Source organism: Oncorhynchus gorbuscha, linkage group LG02, assembly GCF_021184085.1.
Source record: "Oncorhynchus gorbuscha isolate QuinsamMale2020 ecotype Even-year linkage group LG02, OgorEven_v1.0, whole genome shotgun sequence".
In the NCBI taxonomy this organism is placed as follows: Eukaryota; Metazoa; Chordata; class Actinopteri; order Salmoniformes; family Salmonidae; genus Oncorhynchus; species Oncorhynchus gorbuscha.
In genome coordinates, this window is record NC_060174.1 from 89,215,260 (window position 1) to 89,239,217 (window position 23,958).

A 23,958-nucleotide genomic window follows, 5' to 3' on the forward strand; every position below is an offset into this window, starting at 1 on the left:
AGGGCTTAACACAGGCAGCATCTGATGAAGGCACAAAACACGACAGGACAGGGTGATACACATCACGGCAAAAACACGACAGGACAGGACGAAACGCAATCACAGCATGGTGAATACAATACAAGGAACCGACGGGACAGAAACGGATCACAAAGGAATAAATAGGGAATCTAACTGGGATTATGTACCTTTCCCAAAGTTCCCAGGTTTTTCAAACGGAATTTTGCAACCTTATGTCTGAGGGCCAACCTGTCTATCTGAGCCTCTGTGAGCTTATTATTATATTAAAACATTTAATATTATTCTATTATTCATAGAGTAAAGCTTTGCCGAATCTGTCTGAATTTGTATAACAGGGATGTTATGATTTCATAAAATAAAAACTTCACAAGTGATCCATACTAAAAAGCTATTTTTATGGTTTAATGTCTATGAACCCCTCTTCAAAACCAGTTGCCTAAACAATTCTCTGTGTTTGGTATTAATGAGAATGTAACTCTGAAATTATTTCTTAATTATGTATTTTCTTTATCTCCTAAGCCCATATACTTTACACCATTGAGTTATTAATAAATATGACTGTCATTCCAAACGGACTGACAAAAGACAAGGCAGGCAGGATTGGAGTTTAACATGTATTTACAGTAATAGTACTGTAAAGGGAGTCAGACAGCCACCTTGTCTATTACAAGCAGCACATAGCCACGTATCAAGACAGGTGTATAATATCAAAGCATAGCTTCAAAGATGGTGACACTGTATCTAGCTAAGCGTTTTACTGATGCATCGATGGAAGCTGTACACGAGGAGCTAGCCAGTCGCCAGAGTGCAGCTTAAGACAAAAGACTGTCGGTGGTTCAGACTACTGTCGGTGGTTCCTTACAATGGCCAATAAGAAGCATTGTCAACCCAGCCGACACGAACCAACTGTCCAATCAACATCCTTAAAACTAGGTACTGGACCAAACCGGACCAATCAGGGGACCTGAATGGCCCTTGTTTGCTGGTGATTGGGCTCCCTTTGTCGTAGAGCGGACTCTTGGGGTGTGGAGCAGACCTGGATAAAGGGGTCCTTGTCTGACTCGAGTCAGCATTGACTGAAAGAATGATCTGGAGAGGACATGAACCCTTCCCACGTTCCACTGTAAAACACTGAACAGACACAGACAGCTACACTCCCTCAAATCACTAATTATGACACGTCTCATACACAGACACAGATAGGCGTGCACAGTGTACAGACATACAAATGCGTTTGCACAGACACACACATACATACATGCGGGTGAGCATGCGTGACGCACATGCACACAGACTTTTGGTTGTTTGTTTTTTGTCCATTTGCACATGTTTACTGATCACATAACACTACTGATTGTATCAGCACTTTAAGATCAGGCTCTGCTGCCTGTGTTCATTTTGGTGTGAAATGCTGTTTCACCTACAACAGAAAATAGGTGAGGACGTTTGCCAGTGAAAACGTTTTATTTAAAAAATAAAAAATAAATGTTATAATGCTAGTCAATGCAATATTATTATTTCACAACACATACTACAGGATACATGCCAGTAATAGTCTTCCCTTGATACAGTATGTCATTTTCTGACCAGTCTTGACCCCAAACACCACTTATTGACCTTTGATTTGATATTCAAAGGTAAACAGAAGGAATACTTCTGCATTGTAAACTGCCACTGTAATATTTATATGTAAATACGATCATAAAAATGTACTTAGTATGTCAGCATCTCTTTGCTTTCCTTGTTTGACGTGGTTTATTATTATTGTTGATATTGTAATTTCTGTTCAAAATCATAGCATTGGTTTAAATTTGTATTAATTAGTCCTATACAGTCCTGGTCTCAGGGAAGATACATTATTGAAGTGCCAGGCATATACAGCACACTAACTCATATTTGCCAATTTGATGCATGATGAATACTAAAATAAAACTGCTGAAGCTCTTGTAGTCTATCAATCAGTGGTCAGATGATACAGGTATAACATTTTGTTTGGAAGCAAGGGTCACCAGAATGCTATCATTAACATGACATGCCATTTGTTATAACCAAAATACTTGTCATCATGACACATACAGACGTTGATGACTTGTTTAGCCAACACAATGATTCGAGTTGAAAATAGCTTTGTTTTTAGGCTGTGATATTTTGTTCTCGTTACTAGATTCAATACAAATCCAGTTTGGATGATATTTACGTCAATAAAATTACAAACAATATTGTATGGTGAGTTATCCCCATACAATGTACAGCATTTTGGGTCCCAGAAAAAAATGAAAAATAAGATCCATCCAGTATTATTGTTTATTAAAATTACAGTAGCTTGGGAATGCAGTTACTGAATGTCCACAGCCATGCCCAGATCAGGAGTCTCTTCAAACGTGATTTTATAATCAGCTTCCTGCTCTTCAAACACAATGACCTGCATGATGATGATGATTATGATGTTGATGAAGAAACACATGAGGGTAACTGAACGAGACTGTAAGTAAACACAACTTTGTGAATCTAAGACTAAGAACCTAAGAGCATGTATGATCTCTTTTAATGTCTTATTTTACCATAATGTTGCTGACTAAGTGCTTTGTAGTGAGTCCTACCTGGTTTACTCCACTGTTGAGAAAAGGTCCTGGGAGGTAGAGTGTTTGCTGGGGGCCGATATACCAGTGGCGCCCCAGGTTCAAACCATTGATGAAGACTACCCCTTTGCCCCAGCCCTGCAAAGATTATTATAGGCAATACAAAATTATCAACATCATAACTTTACTGTCATCCCCTTTAGTTTACACCTCATAAATAAATAATTAATGTGCTTGCTGAAAGCCACCTCAAACATACTACTTCAATACCATAAGTACTATCAACACATTTTTATCAAAGGCATTTTCTAGTTCATTCTTAGAAAATGTATCTATTTACAATTCACTTAGGAGGAATTCAGATTTGAGCTATGGGACTTTATTCCCTCTTTATGCACTTTTATCTTTACGCGTATTTTGACCTTGAACTTGTGTGTGAGGAAACGCGTGTGACAGCCAGCTATTGGTTTGTGGTGGAGATCATAGAAATGTATGGCGGAGGTGAGTATACAGATACGCCGTATTCTGCCATGGTTTAATACCCTCATAATTTCACCACCTTTACGCATGAGGAAACCATGAATAAGGTCGAGCACCGGTCGGTTCCAAGTGGAAAAATATCTGCTATAGAAATAACACCATTCTCCATGCGCTATAATGTAGAAATTGATAAGAGCTAGGTAATTGAGTTTGGAGAAGGGGATTGTAATTACAAATAGCATTTTTCTTTAGATGATATGATATTTACTTATGATCGCTGGAGACAAATGTGAAACCAGTCATATGGAAGCAAACATTTCAACATGATATGTACAGTGCATTCAGAAAGTCTTTAGACCCCTTGACTTTTTCAATATTTTGTTGCATTACAGCCTTATTCTAACATTGATTAAATTGTCCCCCCCCCTCATTAGTCTACAAAGCTAAAACTGTTTAAAAATAAGAATAATAATGAAAAATGACATTTATATACAATAGCAATCAAAAGTTTGGACAAACCTACTCATTCCAAGGGTTTTCTTTATTTTTTACTATTTTATACGTTGTAGAATAATAGTGAAGACATCAAAACTATGAAATAACAAATATAATCAAGTAGAAACCAAAAATGTGTTAAACAAATTAAAATATATTTTATATTCTTCAAAGTAGCTACCCTTTACCTTGATGACAGCTTTGCACACTCTTGGCATTATCTCAACCAACTTTACCTGGAATGCTTTCCCAAAAGTCTTGAAGGAGTTTCCACATATGCTGAGCACTTGTTGGCTGCTTTTCCTTCACCCTGCAGTCCAACTCATCCCAAACCATGTTAATTGAGTTGAGGTCAGGTGATTGTGGAGGGTGACAGGTCATTTGATGCAGCACTCCATCACTCTCCTTGGTCAAATAGCCCTTACACAGCCTGGAGGTGTGTTTTGGGCATTGTCCTGAAGAAAAACAAATAATAGTCCCACTAAGAGCAAAACAGATGGAATGGCGTATCGCTGCAGAATGCTGTGGTAGCCATACTGGTGAAGTGTGCCTTGCATTCTAAATAAATCATTGACAGTGTCACCAGCAAAGCAACCCCACACCATCACACCTCCTCCTCCATGGTTCACGATGGGAACCACACATGCGGAGATCATCCGTTCACCTACTCTGCGTCTCACAAAGACATGGCGGTTGGAACCAAAAATCTCAAATTTGGACTAATCAGACCAAAGGACAGATTTCCACCAGTCTAATGTCCATTGCTCGTGTTTCTTGGCCAAAGCAAGTCTCTTCTTATTATTTGTATCCTTTAGTAGTGGTTTATTTGCAGAAATTCGAACATGAAGGCCTGATTCACGCAGTCTTTGAACAGTTGAGGTTAAGATGTGTCTGTTACTTGAACTCTGTGAAGCATTAATTTGGGCTGATATTTCTGAGGCTGGTAACTCTAATGAACTTATCTTCTGCAGCAGAGGTAACTCTTGGTCTTTATTTCCTGTAGCGGTCCTCACAAGAGACAGTTTCATCATAGCGATGGTTTTTTGCAACTGCACTTGAAGAAACTGTCAAAGATCTTGAAATGTTCCTGACCTTCATGTCTTAAAGTTAAAAAATGTTGTTTCTCTTTGCTTATTTGAGCTGTTCTTGCCATAATATGGACATGGTCTTTTACCAAATAGGGCTATCTTCTGTATACCACCCCTACCTTGTCACAACACAACTGATTGGCTCTCCAGGCACATTGAGAAGGAAAGATATTCCACAAATTAATTTTGAACAAGGCACACCTGTTAATTGAAATGCATTCCAGGTGACTACCTCATGAAGCTGGTTGAGTGAATGCCAAGAGTGTGCGAAGCTGTCATCAAGGCAAAGGGTGACTACTTTGAAGAATCTTAAAAATAAAATATATTTAGATTTGTTTAACACATTTTTTGGTTAAGAATCTTAAAAATAAAATATATTTAGATTTGTTTAACACATTTTTTGGTTACTACATGATTCCATATGTGTTATTTCATAGTGTTGATGTCTTGACTATTATTCTACAATGTAGAATATAGTCAAAGAAAACCCCTGGAATGAGTAGGTGTGTCCAAACTTTTGACTAGTACTGTAAGTATTTAGACCCATTACTCAGTACTTTGTTGAAGCACTTTTGGCAGCGATTACAGCCTCGAGTCTTCTTGGGTATGACGCTACAAGCTTGGCACACCCGTATTTGAGGAGTTTCTACCATTCTTTTCTGCAGATCCTTTCAAGCTCTGAATATGCATATGTTTAGGTGGCTTTCTTTCATTGATCCCTAATATTCTGAACTGTTATCTCAATATATTATATTGAGTCTATAAAAAAAGTATCATCAATGGTACACCGTATTTAAAGGGATGGCTTTAGATAAATGTACTGAAAACACCATTGAATGAAAACTCCATGAGGAAATCTACTTGCCAGCAAGTAGGAGGTTTTTCAGCGGTTTAATTCAATATATTCAGTCCGCATAAGGGAGACACTCCCAAAGAGCTCATTGTGCATTTCCTAAGTCTGAAAATCAGGCCCTTAAACACAAGACTTCCCTGCTCCACTTCCACGATAACAAACATACAATAGCATCAGAGAGAAGCACGCACACCATAACAAGTGTCACAGCCAAAGTATCACAGTATAATATGACTGTATTTACTCACTGGTAGCTTGACGAAGGTGTCACTTGGATAGCCGTAGGTAAACATTCTTCCCAGGAAGAATCCAGGGAAACTGGGAACGTGTGGAAGGGACATCCAAGGCGCCTGGTTGAGGCTGAAATAGATATTACTCAAGGTATAGTCACAAATATATTAACGCCACACTGTTTAATATGTACATGCATACCATCAAAGAGTGGGCCACCAACAGAAATGTGTTCCATGAAATGTTCACACGCAAACATGGGTTTACTTGATTGGTATCTGTAGTGCTCAAGCTCATAAAAATGACTTTTTATGAACTTGATTGTTTACAAGTACTACAAGTTGAAAATTAAAATATACAAACCTATCAATAAAGCTGGTTTTCATATCCAGACTGTATATCGTGAAGTCCCTCAAAGGACTGTTGTTCAATAGAATGTCACCTACGAGACCTAAAATACAACACAGACAATAAAAAGGCATCAAAGCTGAAAATAAGGACATTGTTATCGGTTTCTGCTACAGTAGAATAATATAGGCAAAATAGGTGTGCACCTTTGCGCTGTTTATCTAGAGCTTTCCCATAGTGAACTCGTCCACAGTTCTCAACCAGTAAGCTCAATGTCCGTTTCTCCTGTAGTTCGAATATTAAATCATTATTTGGCTCCATACTTTTTGTTGTTGACAATTATGAGAGTTTGAAAAGCTTGTAGGTACTATTTGGAAGTAGCTTCCAGTAGGCCTCGTGTTCATCTTGCAGTACCTTTCCATCAGGCACCGCTAACTCCAGATTCTGATGCTTGAAAATGCCAATGTAGTGTCTGTCCACAAACACCTAAAAACAAACTTCATATCTGTCAAATAAATGCCTTCAAACGGGACTGTATTTTCCCAGCTTCTTTATCATCAGAGAATCATAACAGATTTCCACATTAGCAGGACCATTTTATTAAAAACATGTGATAGAACTGTGTCATAAACTCTATTTTTTAACAAGACATCGTGTCTATAGGATGTGTAGACTCACCAGGGCTCTGTCCCGTACATTGTCTCCAGACTTGAGGGAGCCTCCGCTGGTTATAATGGTCTCATAGAGGGTATAGCCATAGGACTGGCCATTCCCACTGTTCACTGGGAGATTCTCCATGTTGACTGGGGTTGGTGATTTAAATGGCTAGAGACACATAAAGAGCCACACTCACACACACACAGTCGTGAAGCGTAAGTTTGGTGTAGATCTGACCCATGCATACGCATACACACGCATACAGTACATACACACATACGCACAAATGCACACAGAGGCACAAACAGACACACACACACACAGACCGACCTACACATGGACCAACACACACACACACACACACACACACACACACACACACACACACACACACACACACACACACACACACACACACACACACACACACACACACACACACACACACACACACACACACACACACACACACACACACACACATATGCACACGCATACCTCCTCAGCGAAGGTCAAGGCGTCCCACAGAGAGAGGTGCTGGTACATGATGGCTGGCTCATACGTCTCCTTCCAACGCAGGGCAGGCATATCAGGGAGCTTCTCACCTCCGACACACAAGGACAAGGGAGTCATCAGACAGTGAGGTCACACACAATCTTCCAGACTCAGGTTACAGTAAAACTAACCCTGGATTTGAACATATTTTTAATGGGGATTCTCTATTGGTCTAGAAAACCAGCCCTTAAAGTTGACAAACGTTGGGCTATTTAATTATTATTTTTACGTTTAGTGATCAACTTACTGTGATACTGACTGAATAGATCCCTGAGAAGGTGATACTTTGGCGTGTATTCTCCCGATTCGGACAGAGGTGCATCATAATCTGGATAACATCAATCATTAGTCGGGACAGGGAAGATCTCTTATGACATGTTGGTACACACTGCCACTCACTGGTGGCAATGTGTAATACAAAATAATACAATACAAAACTAATTTGTGAGAGGAAACTTCAAAACACATTGCCACTAGTGTAAATTGGAATGCTGCTAAAACCTGTAATAAATATCTGGATAAGATACCATAGCTTGTGATTAGTGCCTTGTAGATTGGGTTTGTCAGTGCTCCACTCATGAAGCCAAAGTTAGTCCCTCCGTGGAACATGTACAGGTTGATGGACATGCCGCGTCTCAGAATCTCCCGTACAGCAGAAATCATATCTGACGAACAAAGAGATCATTCATGTTCATCGCAGATATCAAACAATTTAATAACTGACATTTTGGAGAAGCATGTTAATGTGGAAATGACAGGCACAAGAATATGTTCATGAATAGCAGCTTCAGAAAAACTACAGAATAAGCTAACGGAATATTAGTCATTTCACTGACTACTACTTTCAAATCATTGCGGAATCCTGCATATACTGGAAAGATGAAGGTAAACACATGGGAAGAGGTTCAGGACAGGGAGAAATGGAGGGACCACGACAAAGCCGAAGTAAGTAAGTAAGCTTAAAAATACAACCCTACCCTCTTGAGCGAGGACATGGTGGAGGTCTCCCCATGCATCAAACCAGCCTGTCCAGCACTCCATCACCATCATGGGGCTATTGGGCTGCCATGCATAAATACACAGTCCACAACATAAACATGATCAATACAGACTTGTGTCATTTTAAAACGTGCCCAATGTATAAATACTTTGCTGATCTTCCTAGTAACCTTTGCTAAGCATTTGTTGAAAATGTTCTAATATGAAGATGAGGAGCAAGTGGAGTGGATGAGACGTACCTGAATAGCATTCAAATACTTGATGTCCTCCTGATTTAGTTTCTGTAGATTCACTGTTCTGATTACTATAAGATAGGTTGGAATGAAAGGAATACACTGTAAAATGACAGCAGAACTTTGATCAGTGAATGTGGACACAAGGACGGTGTAAAATAAGGACTCTGTAAGTGCGTCAACTGTAATGATAACCTGTACCTCCCGTCACACCCCCTTCCTTTAATCCCTCATGGTTATCTGATGTCAGTAAGAGCTCATTGATTCCTCTGGACTGTAGAGCCTATGAAGAAACACAGTAGTGAGTACCAATACTGGACATGACCCATACATTATAAAACCTCATTGGATAATGCCATACATACCGTAGTTACATTGTGTGTGTGTGTGTGTGTGTGTGTGTGTGTGTGTGTGTGTGTGTGTGTGTGTGTGTGTGTGTGTGTGTGTGTGTGTGTGTGTGTGTGTGTGTGTGTGTGTGTGTGTGTGTGTGTGTGTGTGTGTGTGTGTGTGTGTGTGTGTGTGTGTGTGTGTGTGTGTGTATGATTACCTCCTTGATGAAAGGCATGTAAGTGTTATCCATTGCAAATGATCCATATTCATTTTCCAACTGTACAGCAATGATGGGCCCTCCTTTCTTGAACTGAAAAAAAAACAAAAATACATTTTTAAATTATATAGGACAATTATACCGCTAATGTATTCCCTAGCTATAGCTTTAGTTTGGCTACAGCCAGGTTCTATTCGAATAGGAACCAAGTAATGACCTGTAGAGGAACCACTTTTGGAATGAGCTTGTCAAAGAACGTGTTGACTGCCTCAGCAAATCCTGGGTGAGTAGTCCTCAACCTCATACTCTCGTCACGAAGAAGCCAACTTAACCGAGGGAAGAAAAGAGAGTGGAAAAGTATTATTAGAACTGCCAGGGAGAAAGAGAATTGGGGGTGTTGTAGTCAGTGAAACTCACTGTTCATGAACTGTTGAGTCATATTCCCAGGAGGACAGAAAGGTAGAAGACAGCCAATCCACTCCTCCCTGGGGTATAGCATAAGTTGTTTACCCTGGTCCCCATGGTCGCATATTACAATCAAAATGGTACCTTGTGTTGCTAGATCAAGTGCCTCTGTGCAAAACACATTTACACGCTCTGACTTCCTTATTACATTTACTGAGGAATGTTGCCTCAGAAATGTCCTGGCTCTTAAGAGTAGACAATTCAACAGTAAAGTAGTGTAGGACAGAGTCTCCTATTCAAAATGGATGGCTCCGTTGGCCTCAATTTCACCAAACTCCAAATGCAGTGGTTTAAAAATGGAAGGTCAGACAGACAGATATACAGGCAAACATACAAATAGATAGACCGACAGCTGACTGACCTCGGCAGCCCTCCTAGGTCGAGCTCAGAGCAAATGTATGGCCCTGGACGCAGGATCACCCAGAGTCCTACCTCAGCAGCCAAGTTAATGTAGGCTCTGGGAAAACAAGGCACGATGAAGAGTTATAATCAGTCAGGTACACCACTTACTTCACCTCAACACCAGTGGCAAAAACAGGGACATCACTCTTTACCAAAGATTGTCAGTACTTTTCAGATATAAAAATAAGTCCACTTCTGGACTGAGGTCTGATTTTGGAGTGTAAGTTTCACTTGAGCATCAGATTTGCAAATATTCTGTGAACCATAGACATATGAAATTGGTGTGAACCCAAGTCCCCTGGAAACATGATAAATCATGTGACCTGACCTCAGTGCCATTAATTGCACAGCAAGCGCTGTTGTTGTGGAGATGCATTGGATGTTGTCAGGATAGTGCATCTGCTACTCACTCCCATGAGCATGGCAGCTCGGGTAATAACACCTGATGCCAAAAGATGTCGAATGAAATTGCCAATACATTTCAGTCGTTTGAGTATTAATGCCAGGGGGGGTAAATAAGATGAAAGGCAATTGTTTGTGTTTGTATAGAGCAATGGAAAGCTGCAAACATTCAACTGTAAATGTTGAAGAGGAGGAACTGGTCGTCCTTACTCTAAATCCAACTCTGTTTGAAAGTGGAAAACCCCTCTCTCTGGCTGATGTAAGCTCCATGGTACATATCTGCAAGATAAACAGAATGCTCCTCATTATCGCCCAACAAATGACCAGTCATGAACTATTACAACACACACACACACACACATGACATGCGCACACATGTATACTGATGCCACAGGCACACTGAACACAAACACTTTCACACTCACCACATATACTGCAGTTACTGTCTATTATCTATCCTGTTGCCTAGTCACTTTACCCCTACCTACTGTATATATTCATAGCTACATAAACAACCTTGTACCCCTGCACATCGACTCGGTACTGGTACTCCCTGTGTACAGACAAAGTGTTTTTTACTCATTATTGTTATTCGTTATTCACTTCCTCGGTTTACTATTTCAAATGTATTTATTTTTATCTTTAATTCTGCATTGTTTGAAAATGACCCGTAAGTAAGCATTTCACTGTTAGTCTACACATGTTGTTTACAAAGCGTGTGACAAATAAAATTTGATTTTATTTTATTAGTAACTATTGTACTGTAGGCTTAAGTTACGACCAAATTGGAACCCTATTCAGTATAGTGCACTACTCGGACCCATAGGACACATAGGACCCATAGGACCCATAGGACCCATAGGACTCTGGTCAAAAGTAGTGCTCTATGAATAGCATGCCATTTCAGATGGTCAAAGGTAGTGATTCCCTTAGTGATTGTATGCTACCTACGTAGTGAGGGTGTTGATGCCACAAGCCTTCATTTTCATCAGGCGGTCTCTCCAGTAGGCTCTAGGGACCCGGAAGTAGTGGACGGATCCCCCCAGAATACGGAATGTTTCTCCCTCCAAGGTGAACTGGGACGAGTTGGCACTCAAACCTACTCTCCTGCTCATTCTCCTGCCTCCGGGCGCAGTACTAGGCAAGAATTGTCCGTGTCACATAGATTTGGGTCAATAAACATTGAACAATACAGGTCACATAAGTAGCACTCCTTTCTAGGCTACTCCAATTCATAGCCTTGTGCTTGGAGATTTTTTTATTTTTAGACCCCAAGTTTGCTGAAGTTTCAGATGGGACATAATCCTCCAATCTTATAAATAGATAATATGGATAAAATCAAGAAATGATATGCATGAAACCACACACAGTTGTATTCATCCTTTTTACATACTGGATAGAAAAGGGCATTGTGCGAAAGTCCAATACTTCAGAGTAGGGCTAATCATTGAAGTGAAGACAAAACGTTTTTTCAGTCTATCAATTCATGCTCATAAAACATGCCATAGAATGAATAATAAGTATTATTATCTTACTTACCCCAGGTACCGGTACATGATGAAGCCAACAATGCTCAAACATAGAAGTGCATAACGTCTTTTGTGGGCTTTCCTTATTCTTAGAACAACCATCTGTTAAGCGTAAATATATATATTAAACTGTTACCTGTTGATAGACAGTACTTACTTTATAGAAATGAAACCCTTTCCAATGACAAACACATCTAATCTGCTCGGATCTGCTGGGGAAAATGTAGCTAGGAGGATCACTGCAACTCCCTCAGGATAGATAGAGCATAGCCTATTAAGCATTGTACCGCCTAGAAAGGGTGTGTTTGTGCGATGGTGTGAGAGAGAGACTTTGACTCTTTGAGACAAAAGAAATACATTGAGACATTTCCACATCATAAATTGATAGCCTATCGAAGCAAAATGCTGAAGAATTTAAAATATTAAAGTATTTATGGGACATTATTATTTCCATATTACAAGCATGGTTGGGGTAATGTAGTCAGTCGTTGGTGTGGTAAATGTTTGTAAGGTTGAAGGAAGCATGGAGAGGTCAACGATAGCCAGAACTCCAGTAGGAATTATATTTTTGGAGAAAGTGGACCCTTGCCTTTTGGCTGATCTATTTGTGGTTTCAGGGTGGGTGAGAAAGGAGTTGGGGACAGTTGAATCAGTGAAGGTAGCCTGTAGTGGACTTGTGATATTTGTTTGTGTTTCTTCTGAACAGAGGGAACAGGCTTGGGTTATGTAACTTGGGTCAATATCTGTTTCTTGCTTTGCTCTTAGGAACAGGGCACCATGGAAAGGAGTAGCGTTAAGTTTGGAGGTGGGGCAATTTAAGTTGAAAATTCCTGGTGTTTGTGATGCCCGCCGTTTGGTGTGACGTAGAACCGGTGGGGAGCGTAGTAAAACAGAGGAATCATTGTCAGGAGGGCATGGGACAGAGGTATAGTTTTGGTGGATAAAGTTGTGTGTCAATGGTAGGGGTGCTCATCTTCCCGGCGGATCGGCGGTGTAAGGTGCGAGAGAGGCAGGTTGATGTGGCCAGAGTTCGAATAGTGCAGAGGGTGTATGCTGAGGTAATGAAGAGAGTGGAGGAGGATGGGTCAAGGGTGAGGGATAGTAGTAGATTTGTGCCAGCACAGAGGGTTAGTGTTGGTATAATTTCATTATTCCAATATGTTTTCATTAATTTAATTCACTTAGTCTATTTTATGAGAATTTGTAAGATTCTTATTTGCATAAAATAGACGGAGACCAGTCTTATCAAAAATAGATAATAGTATTTATTCTCGGAGCGCGCTGCCATGTAACCACGAACAACAGTTTATATACAAAATATGACGTCATTGGTTCTAGAATGAATCTCCTTCTCTCGACCAAGACAAAGCAGGTTTAAAAGTTAATTCCGACCTACTAGCGCACACACATGACACACAATATAACTGAATTAACTCTTGACTCCTCATCATTATCCATCACCACTTAGCTGACAGTTCCAGTTAACGGAAAACCTGGGAAAGCACTCACTGCCTTATCTAAACATCCCAGAGCTAAGTTGCGTCGGTTCAACCATAGGTTAATGACCTTTTCTGCTTACTTAAAAAACCCAACTTCCAATCTTCTCCAACCTGGCTGGAATGGTATTTATTTTATTTAATTACCCCCTGTTTCAGGCTCCACAATATGAATATGAATATGAATTCATATTGTTAATCAGATATAATAAAACAGAGCATAAGTTTACTTATAGTTCTATTTATAATGGGAATATTGTTTCGTCATTTATTCCTAAAAGTCCCTAAATAGTTAGGGCAACAAGTGAGTTATGCTTCAGTAAGGTTGGCTTCTTAGCGTTCATAGCAATGGTTATTAACTGTACCGCAGAAATGGAACGTAAATCACAGAGAATAGATGTTGTGGTGGGTATACGTATTGCGTATTTGGGTATACGAGATTTGACTTCAGAATGGTTACAGGGTGTGTTGAGGGGTGGTGTCAGGTCCTCGCAGGCCGTTGGCGTAGAGCAGGAGCTAATAGGGTCAAAGTAGTGGAATGGGTTAGTGGGGTTTTCATGAGTTTAGGTGGCAGCTGCAGAGAAGTACCTGGGTTTATGCAATTTTAGGATTAGGGTTAGGGTAAATGGGGTGGTGATTTAAATTTTGATGAAATAGTGGTATATAGGTGTATGGTTAGGTGGTCCATGTTTTTCCTTTTAGAAACAGGAATAATGAAGAGAATTTAATGTAGGTCAGCCGTGACTGGCCTCACACTTTAGTACAGAAGGTGGCGGTGTATGAACCTTTAATTCAGATGCGATCCACCAACCCAATCCCGAAGAAGAAGAAGAAGAAGCAGGGTTCGAAAATGGTTGGGGAAAGATGGATGAAGAGTTTGAATCAAGCAGAGCGTTGAGCAAAGTTGGTGAAGATGAATGTTCTGAAAGGACAACAGTAGTTTCAAAAACTGGGGGAAAAAAAGGAAATTGTCTAAAATTTGAGTGGATGATACTTGTATGAATTATAATGAATCACTTATTGTTGGGATATGTTTATTGAGTAGGGGTGCATATGTGGAAGACCCGTTTTAGGTGTTGAAAATGGTGAAGTACTCATTGGGAAAAGTGGAGTCTGTCAGAGTGACCAGGAGTGGTCTTATTTTGATTAATTGTATTTCTGAAGAACAGAGGAAGATTGCAGTGAGCCTCAAAAGAATCCGGACAACAGAAGGTTTGTGGTTTTAACCGGTCAAAGGAGTCATCTCAGGGGTGACGACGGATGTTCAGGTTAAATCCCAGAAGAGAATTCCTGGTGTGGTTGGTGCCTGGCGTCTGACTCACTGGTTAAATGGAGAACGAGAAGAAATGCTGTATGTCCTGTTTTTTTTATAAAGAGCAAGTACCTACACATGTGAAGCTTGGTTATGTAAGATACACTGTAAGAGCTTTTGTCCCCAAACCATTGCAGTTGTAGAATTGTAAAGGATTTGGCCATGTTTCAAGTGTGTGCAGACAGACAGAGTATATTGAAGAAATGGTGTGGAGAAGGACGACGGTATTGCAATTGTGGTGGGGATCATGATCCCAATTACCTGAAGTGCCCTGTAAGGGTGATGGAGATTGAGGTGGCAAAAGTTAGAGCGGTCAATCGAATCTCCTATGTGGAGGCGATTAAAAGAATTGAGAATACAATTGATGCTAGTAAAGACACGGTGGTGGACACACCACAGCCTGCAGTAAATGTTTGATATCCTGGGTGTTAAAAAGGTGGCCCGTCCTCCCAGGTTCCCCTTGAGCCTGTGTAGAGATCAGATTTGTGGTTTATTTTTTTATTTTTTTTAAAAAGTTGTTTGATTTAGTTTATTTATTTATATTTTGGTAGTTTGGTATTTTTTTGTTCTATTTTCTTCCAAATTTTGGAATCATGTTTCCATCCCGCACAGTAGGTGGCGGAATACATATGAAATTGAGTGATCGCCAATATAGCATAGACGAAGAAGAAGAAGAAGAAGAAGAAGAAGAAGAAGAAGAAGAAGAAGAAGAAGAAGAAGAAGAAGAAGAAGAACCACCTGATGGAACCTGGAGAGGCCACAATGTGGAAAGGTGGCGAGGCGGACGCTGAAGTGGATTGTGAATCTAATGGTGGTAGAATGAAGGAGAATTGGAGTATTGTCAAAAAGAATGGAAAACAGAGAAAAGTATTGTACAGTGCTGAGAATGTCTCTTCATATCTTGTAGGAGTGTGGTTTGTTAATGAGCAGCAGCTGATCGAAATACCAATCTTGAAGAATCGATTTGAGCTATCCACACTGGTGGAGTGTGTTATGGGTAAAGTGAAGGCTTTGAGGATCACAAGAGGCGGGCTTGTTTTGATTTTTTGTACTTCTGCGGATCTGAAGGAACGTGTGCTGCGTCTCAACCGGTTTGATAAGTTTGACGTGTTGTGTGTGTCTCTTTGGAACAGGGCACCCCTCAAGATGATAATATCTGACATTACGTTGAAAGTCGATGTTGAAGAGATGAAAAATATTCCTGGAGTGATTGATGCACATCGGATGACTTGTGTGGTGAATGATGATGAAGTGAAGAGTTTTTCTGTTCTTTTGTTTTTTGATTTGATGTTTCTCCCTACTAAAATGCAGTTGGGGTATATAAACTACACAGTCAGAGCATTTATCCCAAGACCAATGCAGTGGGATCACTGTAAAGCTTTTGGTCATTATTTCAAGTGTTTGCAGACGGGAGAAACCGAGATATCCAAGTTGTGGAAAACATCACATCATGTGTTATAAAAGTGATGAAAACGTGACATGTTGTGATTGTGGTGGGAACCATGAAGCCACGTCATTTCAATGCCCGACAAGGGTGAAAGAAAATTAGGTGGCCAAAGTTAGGCTTGTCCAGAGCATTTCATATGTAGCAGTTGTTTAAGGTGTTGATGGTTTGAATGGTGCTCCTGAAAAGTCCCATGCTGGTGGATAGGCTTCACTACATGCTGCAGGGGTTTGCCTTTCACTAGCAGGACCTTGATATTTTTAAGAAGGTGGCCTTTATAGCTATGGTGATCGATGGCATTGCCAAGGTGGAGAGAAGGTGCAGGAAAAAATACATTATTGTGAATGCGGCGGAGCATTTCCTGGGAGTGAAAGATTTGTCGGCGGAGGAATAGGGAATATTGTCACAAGCCGTACTCTCAGGCCCTAGAGCCTGAGAAGGAGATATGGAGAAGTGGGAGTTTTGTTTTGTTTTTGTCAATTTACTATTTTTATTTGGGTGGATTAAGTTAGTTTCCCTATCACGTATGGATTAGATTTTGTACCTTTTTTTTTTCAACCCGTCCAGTTGGTGGCGGCAATATACCTTTTCGGGTTGTAGTCCGCTATAAAACCCACAGAAGAGGAAGAAGAAGAAGAACAACAACAACAACATTGGCTACTAGGATGGTGGTTAGAAGAGAGTGCTTGTTTGAAATGGAAAAGCGTTGGGGTATCTTTTGATAAAGAATAACATCAAGACGAAGCAGCTGTTTTACAAGTGGGATACACTGTTGAGCACTACATCCCGAGGGGTTTGTGCTGATTGTACGGAGATTGTGACAATCGGTTAAATGGCGTCCATTTGTCACGTTCTGACCTTAGTTCCTTTGATTTGTCTTTGTTTTAGTATGGTCAGGGCGTGAGTTGGGTGGGTGGTCTATGTTCCATTTTCTATGTTGTGTTTGCGTTTGGCCTGGTATGTTTCTCAATCAGAGGCAGGTGTGTGTTGTTAGTTGTCTCTGCTTGAGAATCATATTTAGGTAGCCTTTTCCCACTTGTGTTTCGTGGGTGTTTATTTTCTGTTCTGTGTTTGTATTTCACCGTTCTGGACTGTTTTCGTTTCGTTCTCGTGTTTTTTTTTCCGTTCGAGTATTCCTTTTCATTAAAAGATAATGTGAACACCTACCATGCTGCACCTTGGTCCTCCTCTCTATCTCCCAACGACGAGCGTTACAGAAACACCCACCACCAAAGGACCAAGCAGCGTGGTAATGGGCAGCAGCAGCAGCAGCAGCAGCGGCCGAAATCTCAGGACTCCTGGACATGGGAGAAGATTTTGAACGGAGAAGGACCCTGGGTTCAGGCTGGAGAATATCTCCGCCCCAAAGCAGAGCTGGAGGCAGCGAGAGCTGAGCGGCGGTGGTATGAGGAGGCAGCACGGCAGCGCGGTTGTAAGCCCGTGAGGCAACCCCAAAAATGTCTTGGGGGCGGCACATGGGGAGTGTGGCGAAGTCAGGTAGGAGACCTGCACCAACTCCCCGTGCTTAATGTGGAGAGAGAGGGACCGGGCAGGCAACGTGTTATGCCGTGAGGCGCACGGTGTCCCCGGTGTGCAGGCATAGCCCGGTGCGGTACATAGCAGCGCCTCGTATCGGCCGGGCTAGGTCGGGCATCGAGCCAGGTGCCATGAAGCCGGCTCAGCGCATCTGGTCTCCAGTGCGTCTCCTCGAGCCGGGGTACATGGCACCAGCCCTACGCATGTCCCCGGTTCGCCAGCACCACCTCGCCGCACTGGCCTGGCTACGGGGAGCATCCAGCCAGGTAGGGTTGTGCAGGCTCGGTACTCAAGACCTCCAGTGCGCCTTCACGGTCCGGTCTATCCGGTGGCACTTCCACGCACCAGCCCTCCCTACAAGTGCTCCCGCCTGTCCAGCGCTGCCAGAGCCTTCCTCCTGCCCAGCGCTGCCAGAGTCTCCCGTCTGTCCTGAGCTGCCAGAGTCTCCCGTCTGTCCTGAGCTGACAGAGTCGCCCGTCTGTCCTGAGCTGACAGAGTCGCCCATCTGTCCTGAGCTGACAGAGTCGCCCGTCTGTCCTGAGCTGCCAGAGTCGCCTGTCTGTCCTGAGCTGCCAGAGTCGCTTGTCTGTCCAGAGCTGCTAGAGTTGCCCGTCAGTCAGGAGCTACCAGAGCCACTCGTCAGTCAGGAGCTGCCAGAGCCGCTCGTCAGCCAGGAGCTGCCAGAGCCGTCCGTCAGCCAAGAGCTGCCAGAGCCGTCCATCAGCCAGGAGCTGCCAGAGCCATCCATCAGCCAGGAGCTGCCGGAGTCTCCCGCCTGTCCGGTGCTGCCGGAATCTCCTGTCCATTCGGGATCCATTGCTAGGGTCCCCAGTCCGAGGACGGTGGCGAGGGTCGCCGCTCGAAAGAGGCCACGGAGGCAGTTGAGGAGGCGGACAAAGACTATGGTGGAGTGGGATCCACGTCCCGCGCCAGAGCCGCAGACACCCACCCAGACCGTCAGACACCCACCCAGACCGTCCCCTATGGGTTCAGGTTTTGCGGCCGGAGTCCGCACCTTTGGGGGGGGGGGGGTACTGTCATGGTCTGACCTTAGTTCCTTGGTTTTGTCTTTGTTTTAGTATGATCAGGGCGTGAGTTGGGTGGGTGGTCTATGTTCCGTTTTCTATGTTGTGTTTGTGTTTGACCTGGTATGGTTCTCAATCAGAGGCAGGTGTCGTTAGTTGTCTCTGATTAAGAATCATACTTTTCCCACTTGTGTTTCGTGGGTGTTTATTTTCTGTTCTGTGTTTGTATTTCACCGTTCAGGACTGTTTTCGTTCGAGTATTCATTTTCATTAAAAGAAAATATGAATACTTACCACGCTGCACCTTGGTCCTCCTCTCTATCTCCCAACGACGAGCGTTACACCCTTGTAAAGGGACCGTTCAAAAGTTTTAGAAGACTTACTCATTCAAGGTTTTTATTTTTATTTTTACTATTTTCTACATTATAGAATAATAGTGAAGACATCAAACCTATGAAATAACACATATGGAATCATGTAGTAACCAAAACAGTGTTAAACAAATTCAAATATTTTATCAAAATATTTTACCAAATATCAAATCAAAATCAAAACAAATGTGTTTATATAGCCCTTCTTACATCAGCTGATATATCAAAGTGCTGTACAGAAACTCAGCCTAAAACCCCAAACAGCAAGCAAAGCAGATGTAGAAGCACAGTGGCTATGCCAAAACCTAGGAAGAAACCTAGAGAGGAACTAGGCTATGAGGGGTGGCCAGTTCTCTTCTGTCTGTGCCGGGTGAAGATTATAACAGAACATGACCAAGATGTTTAAATGTTCATAAATGACCAGCATGATCAAATAATAGTAATCACAGTGAACAGGTCAGGGTTCCATAACCGCTGGCAGAACAGTTGAAACTGGAGCAGCAGCACGGCCAAGTGGACTGGGGACAGCAAGGAGTCATCATGCCAGGTATTCCTGAGGCATTGTCCTAGAGCTCAGGTCCTCCGAGAGAGAGAAAGAAAGAGAGAGAATTAGAGAGAACATACTTAAATTTACACAGGACACCGGATAAGACAGGAGAAATACTCCAGATAAAACATACGGACCCTAGCCCCTGACACATAAACTACTGCAGCATAAACACTGGAGGCTGAGACAGGAGGGGTCAGGAGACACTGTGGGCCATCCGATGATACCCCCAGACAGGGCCAAACAGGCAGGATATAACCCCACTCACTTTGCCATGGCACAGCCCCCACACCAGAGGGATATCTTTAACCATCAACTTACCATCCTGAGACAAGGCCGAGTATAGCCCACACAGATCTCCGCCACAGCACACCCAAGGGGGGGCACCAACCCAGACAGGAAGACCACGTCAGTGACTCAACCCACTCAAGTGACGCACCCCTCCTAGGGACGGCATGGAAGAGCACCAGTAAGCTAGACACTCAGCCCCTGTAATAAGGTTAGAGGCAGAGAATCCCAGTGGAGAGAAAGGAACCGGCCAAGCAGAGACAGCAAGGGTGGTTCATTGCTCCAGTGCCTTTCCATTCACCTTCACACTCCTGAGCCAGACTACACTCAATCATAGGACCTACTGAAGAGATGAGTCTTCAATAAAGACTTAAAACCTGTTACGGCTAGACGTTCCGCTAGCGGAACCCCTCGACAACATCCGATGAAATGGCAGAGCGCCAAATTCAAATTAAATTACTATAAATATTAAACTTTCATGAAATCACACATGCAATACACCAAATTAAAGCTACACTTGTTGTTAATCCAGCCAACGTGTCAGATTTTTAAAAGGCTTTACGGCAAAAGCAAACTATACGATTATCTGAGGATAGCACCCCACCAAACAAACACATGACATTAATATTTCAACCAGCCAGGCATGACACAAAATTCAGAAATAACGATATAATTCATGCCTTACCTTTGAAGATCTTCTTTTGTTGGCACTCCAAAATGTCCCATAAACATCACAAACGGTCCATTTGTTCGATAAATTCCATCTTCATATCTCCAAAATATCCATTTATTTGGCACGTTTGATGCAGAAAAACACTGGTTCCAACTCGCGCAACATGACTACAAAATATCTAATAAGTTACCTGTAAACTTGTTCCAAACATTTCAAACAACTTTCCTAATACAACTTTAGGTATTTTTTTACGTAAATAATCGATCAAATTTAAGACGGGATAAACTGTGTTCAATACCGGACGAAAACAAAGTGGAGCGAGCTTTCAGGTCGCGTGCCCCAACCACAACAGTACACTTAGCTATCCACCCAGATAGGAAATGGCTACTTCTTCATTTCTCAAAGGAAAAACATCAACCAATTTCTCAAGACTGTTGACATCTAGTGGAAGCGATGGGAACTGCAAGCAAGTGCCTTAGAAATCTAGATCCACATAGAAAACCCATTGAAAACACTGTTACCTCAACAACAACTAAAATCCTGGATGGGTATTTATCGCCTGCTATATCAGTTCTGTTATACTCACAGACATGATTTATTTATTTATTAAATCTACCAATTATATGCATATCCTAGCTTATGGGCCTGAGTAGCAGGCAGTTTACTTTGGGCACACTTTTCATCCGCACGTGAAAATACTGCCCACCTGCCCAAAGAGGTTATTAAAGGTTGAGACAGAGTCTGCTTCTCTCACATGGGTATGCAGACCATTCCATAAAATGGAGCTCTATAGGAGAAAGCCCTGCCTCCAGCTGTTTGCTTAGAAATTATAGGGACAATTAGGAGATCTGCTTCTTGTGACCATAGCGTACGTGTAGGTATGTACGGCAGGACCAAATCGGAAAGATAGGTAGGAGCAAGCCCATGTAATGCTTTGTAGGTTAGCAGTAAAACCTTGAAATCAGCCCTTGCCTTAACAGGAAGCCAGTGTAGGGAGCCTAGCACTGGAGTAATATGATCACATTTTTTGGTTCTAGTCAGGATTCTAGCAGCCGTATTTAGCACTAACTGAAGTTTATTCAGTGCTTTATCTGGGTAGCCGGATAGTAGAGCATTGCAGTAGTCTAACCTAGAAGTAACAAAAGCATGGATTACTTTTTCTGCATAATTTCTGGACAGAAAATTTCTGATTTTTGCAATGTTACGTAAATGGAAATAAGCTGTCCTTGAAACAGTCTTGATATGTTTGTCAAAAGAGAGATCAGGGTCCAGAGTAACGCCGAGGTCCTTCACAGTTTTATTTGAGATGACTGTACAACCATCAATATTAATTGTCAGATTCAACAGAAGATGTCTTTGTTTCTTGGGACCTAGAACAAGCATCTTTGTTTTGTCCGAGTTTAAAAGTAGAAAGTTTGCAGCCATCCACTTCCTTATGTCTGAAACACAGGCTTCTAGTGAGGGCAATTTTGGGGCTTCACCATGTTTCATTGAAATGTACAGCTGTGTGTCATCCGCATAGCAGTGAAAGTTAACATTATGTTTTCAAATGACATCCCCAAGAGGTAAAATCTATAGTGAAAACAATAGTGGTCCTAAAACAGAACCTTGAGGAACACCGAAATTTACAGTTGATTTGTCAGAGGCCAAACCATTCAGAGACAAACTGATATCTTTCCGACAGATAAGATCTAAACCAGGCCAGAACTTGTCCGTGTAGATCTAAGCAGGGTTGGTCCTGGTCAGTGCCTGGATGGGAGACCAGATCCTGCTGGAAGAGGTGTTGGAGGGCCAGTAGGAGGCACTCTCTCCTCTGGTCTAAAAAAATGAAAATATCCCAATGCCCCAGGGTGCTGTGTAGGGTGCTGTCTTTCAGATGGGATGTTAAACGGGTGTCCTGACTCTCTGAGGTCATTGAAGATCCCATGGCACTTATTGTAAGAGTAGGGGTGTTAACCCCAGTGTCTTGGCTAAATTCCCAACCTGGCCCTCAAACCATCACGGTCACCTAATAATCCCCAATTTATAATTGGCTCATTCATCCCCCTCCTCTCCCCTGTAACTATTCCCCAGGTCATTGCTGCCAATGAGAACGTGTTCTCAGTCAACTTACCTGGTAAAATAAAAATGATCTTTTCCTCAAAGAAGTTAATGAATTTATTACTGCTGAAGTGAAAGCCATCCTCTCTTGGGGAATGTTGCTTTTTTTTTATTTTTAGCTTTGCGACATTATCAAAATTAAATGTAGGATTGTCCTCAATTAAGTTGGAAAAATAGGATGATCGAGCAGCAGTGAAGGCTCTTTGATACTGCACGGTACTGTCTTTCCAAGCTAGTCGGAAGACTTCCAGTTTGGTGTGGGCCATTTAAGTTCCAATTTTCTGGAAGCTTGCTTCAGAGCTCGGGTATTTTCTGTATACCAGGGAGCTGGTTTCTTATGACATATGTTTTTAGTTTTTAGGGGTGCAACTGCATCTAGGGTATAGCGCAAGGTTAAATTGAGTTCCTCAGTTGGGTGGTTAACTGATTTTTGTTCTCTGATGTCCTTGGGTAGACAGAGGGAGTCTGGAAGGGCATCAATGAATCTTTGGGTTGTCTGAGAATTTATAGCACTACTTTTGATGCTCCTTGGTTGGGGTCTGAGCAGATTATTTGTTGCGATTGCAAACATAATAAAATGGTGGTCCGATAGTCCAGTAGAATAAGGAAAAACATTAAGATCCACAACATTTATTCCATGGGACAAAACTAGGTCCAGAGTATGACTGTGGCAGTGAGTAGGTCCGGAGACATGTTTGACAAAATCCACTGAGTTGATGATGGCTCCGAAAGCCTTTTGTAGTGGGTCTGTGGACTTTTCCACGTGAATATTAAAGTCACCAAAAATGTTCATATTATCTGCTATAACTACAAGGTCCGATAGGAATTCAGGGAACTCAGCGAGGAGTTGAAATTTGCTATCGTAAATGTTAGCAACACCTCCGTCTTTGCGGGATGCGTGGGGAATATGGTCACTAGTGTAACCAGGAGATGAGGCCTCATTTAACACAGTAAATTCATCAGGGTTAAGTCTTGTTTCAGTCAGGCCAATCACATCAAGATTATGATCAGTGATTAGTTCATTGACTATAACTGCCTTTGAAGTGAGGGATCTAACACCTAAGTAGCCCTAAATAGCCACCCTTTGCCTTGATGACAGCTTTGCAGCCTCTTGGCATTCTCTCAACCAGCTTCATGAGGTAGTCACCTGGAATGCATTTCAATTATATATATTTTCCCCCTTCTGATGACCAGGTGGCGAATCGCATCTCTGCATGTCTGGCAGACATATCAGTGTGGATGACGGATCACCACCTCAAGCTGAACTTCGGCAAGACGGAGC

The 23,958-nt window shown here is 42.0% G+C and overlaps 2 protein-coding genes across 3 annotated transcripts in view; one reads left to right on the top strand and one right to left on the bottom strand.

Annotated features, from left to right (window-relative positions):
* LOC124012400 (galactosylgalactosylxylosylprotein 3-beta-glucuronosyltransferase 1-like) overlaps positions 1–1,960 on the top strand; it is a 16,821-nt gene extending 14,861 nt beyond the window's left edge. The window contains exon 6 of the mRNA XM_046325982.1: positions 172–1,960. The gene's annotated coding sequence lies outside the window, so the exon portion shown is untranslated. The remainder of the gene's footprint in view (positions 1–171) is intronic.
* On the bottom strand, positions 1,467–13,375 carry LOC124012387 (beta-galactosidase-1-like protein 2). Of its 2 annotated transcripts, XM_046325962.1 has the most exons (19): positions 11,895–13,356; positions 11,307–11,492; positions 10,566–10,634; positions 9,913–10,008; positions 9,304–9,412; positions 9,087–9,179; positions 8,741–8,822; positions 8,546–8,610; positions 8,285–8,369; positions 7,835–7,972; positions 7,555–7,635; positions 7,251–7,357; positions 6,774–6,920; positions 6,510–6,581; positions 6,302–6,380; positions 6,111–6,198; positions 5,765–5,876; positions 2,622–2,738; positions 1,467–2,443 (listed from the first exon to the last, which is right to left on the bottom strand). In XM_046325962.1, exons 1-19 carry the CDS (start codon positions 11,984–11,986, stop codon positions 2,357–2,359), a joined length of 1,905 nt encoding a protein of 634 aa, XP_046181918.1. In that variant the 5' UTR covers positions 11,987–13,356; the 3' UTR covers positions 1,467–2,356. The 2 variants fall into 2 exon arrangements, with proteins under 2 accessions (XP_046181918.1, XP_046181926.1); XM_046325970.1 differs by lacking the exons at positions 1,467–2,443; positions 2,622–2,738 and adding an exon at positions 3,972–4,030 and having other exon boundaries at positions 11,895–13,375.
* Between the last annotated feature and the right edge of the window lie 10,583 nt (positions 13,376–23,958).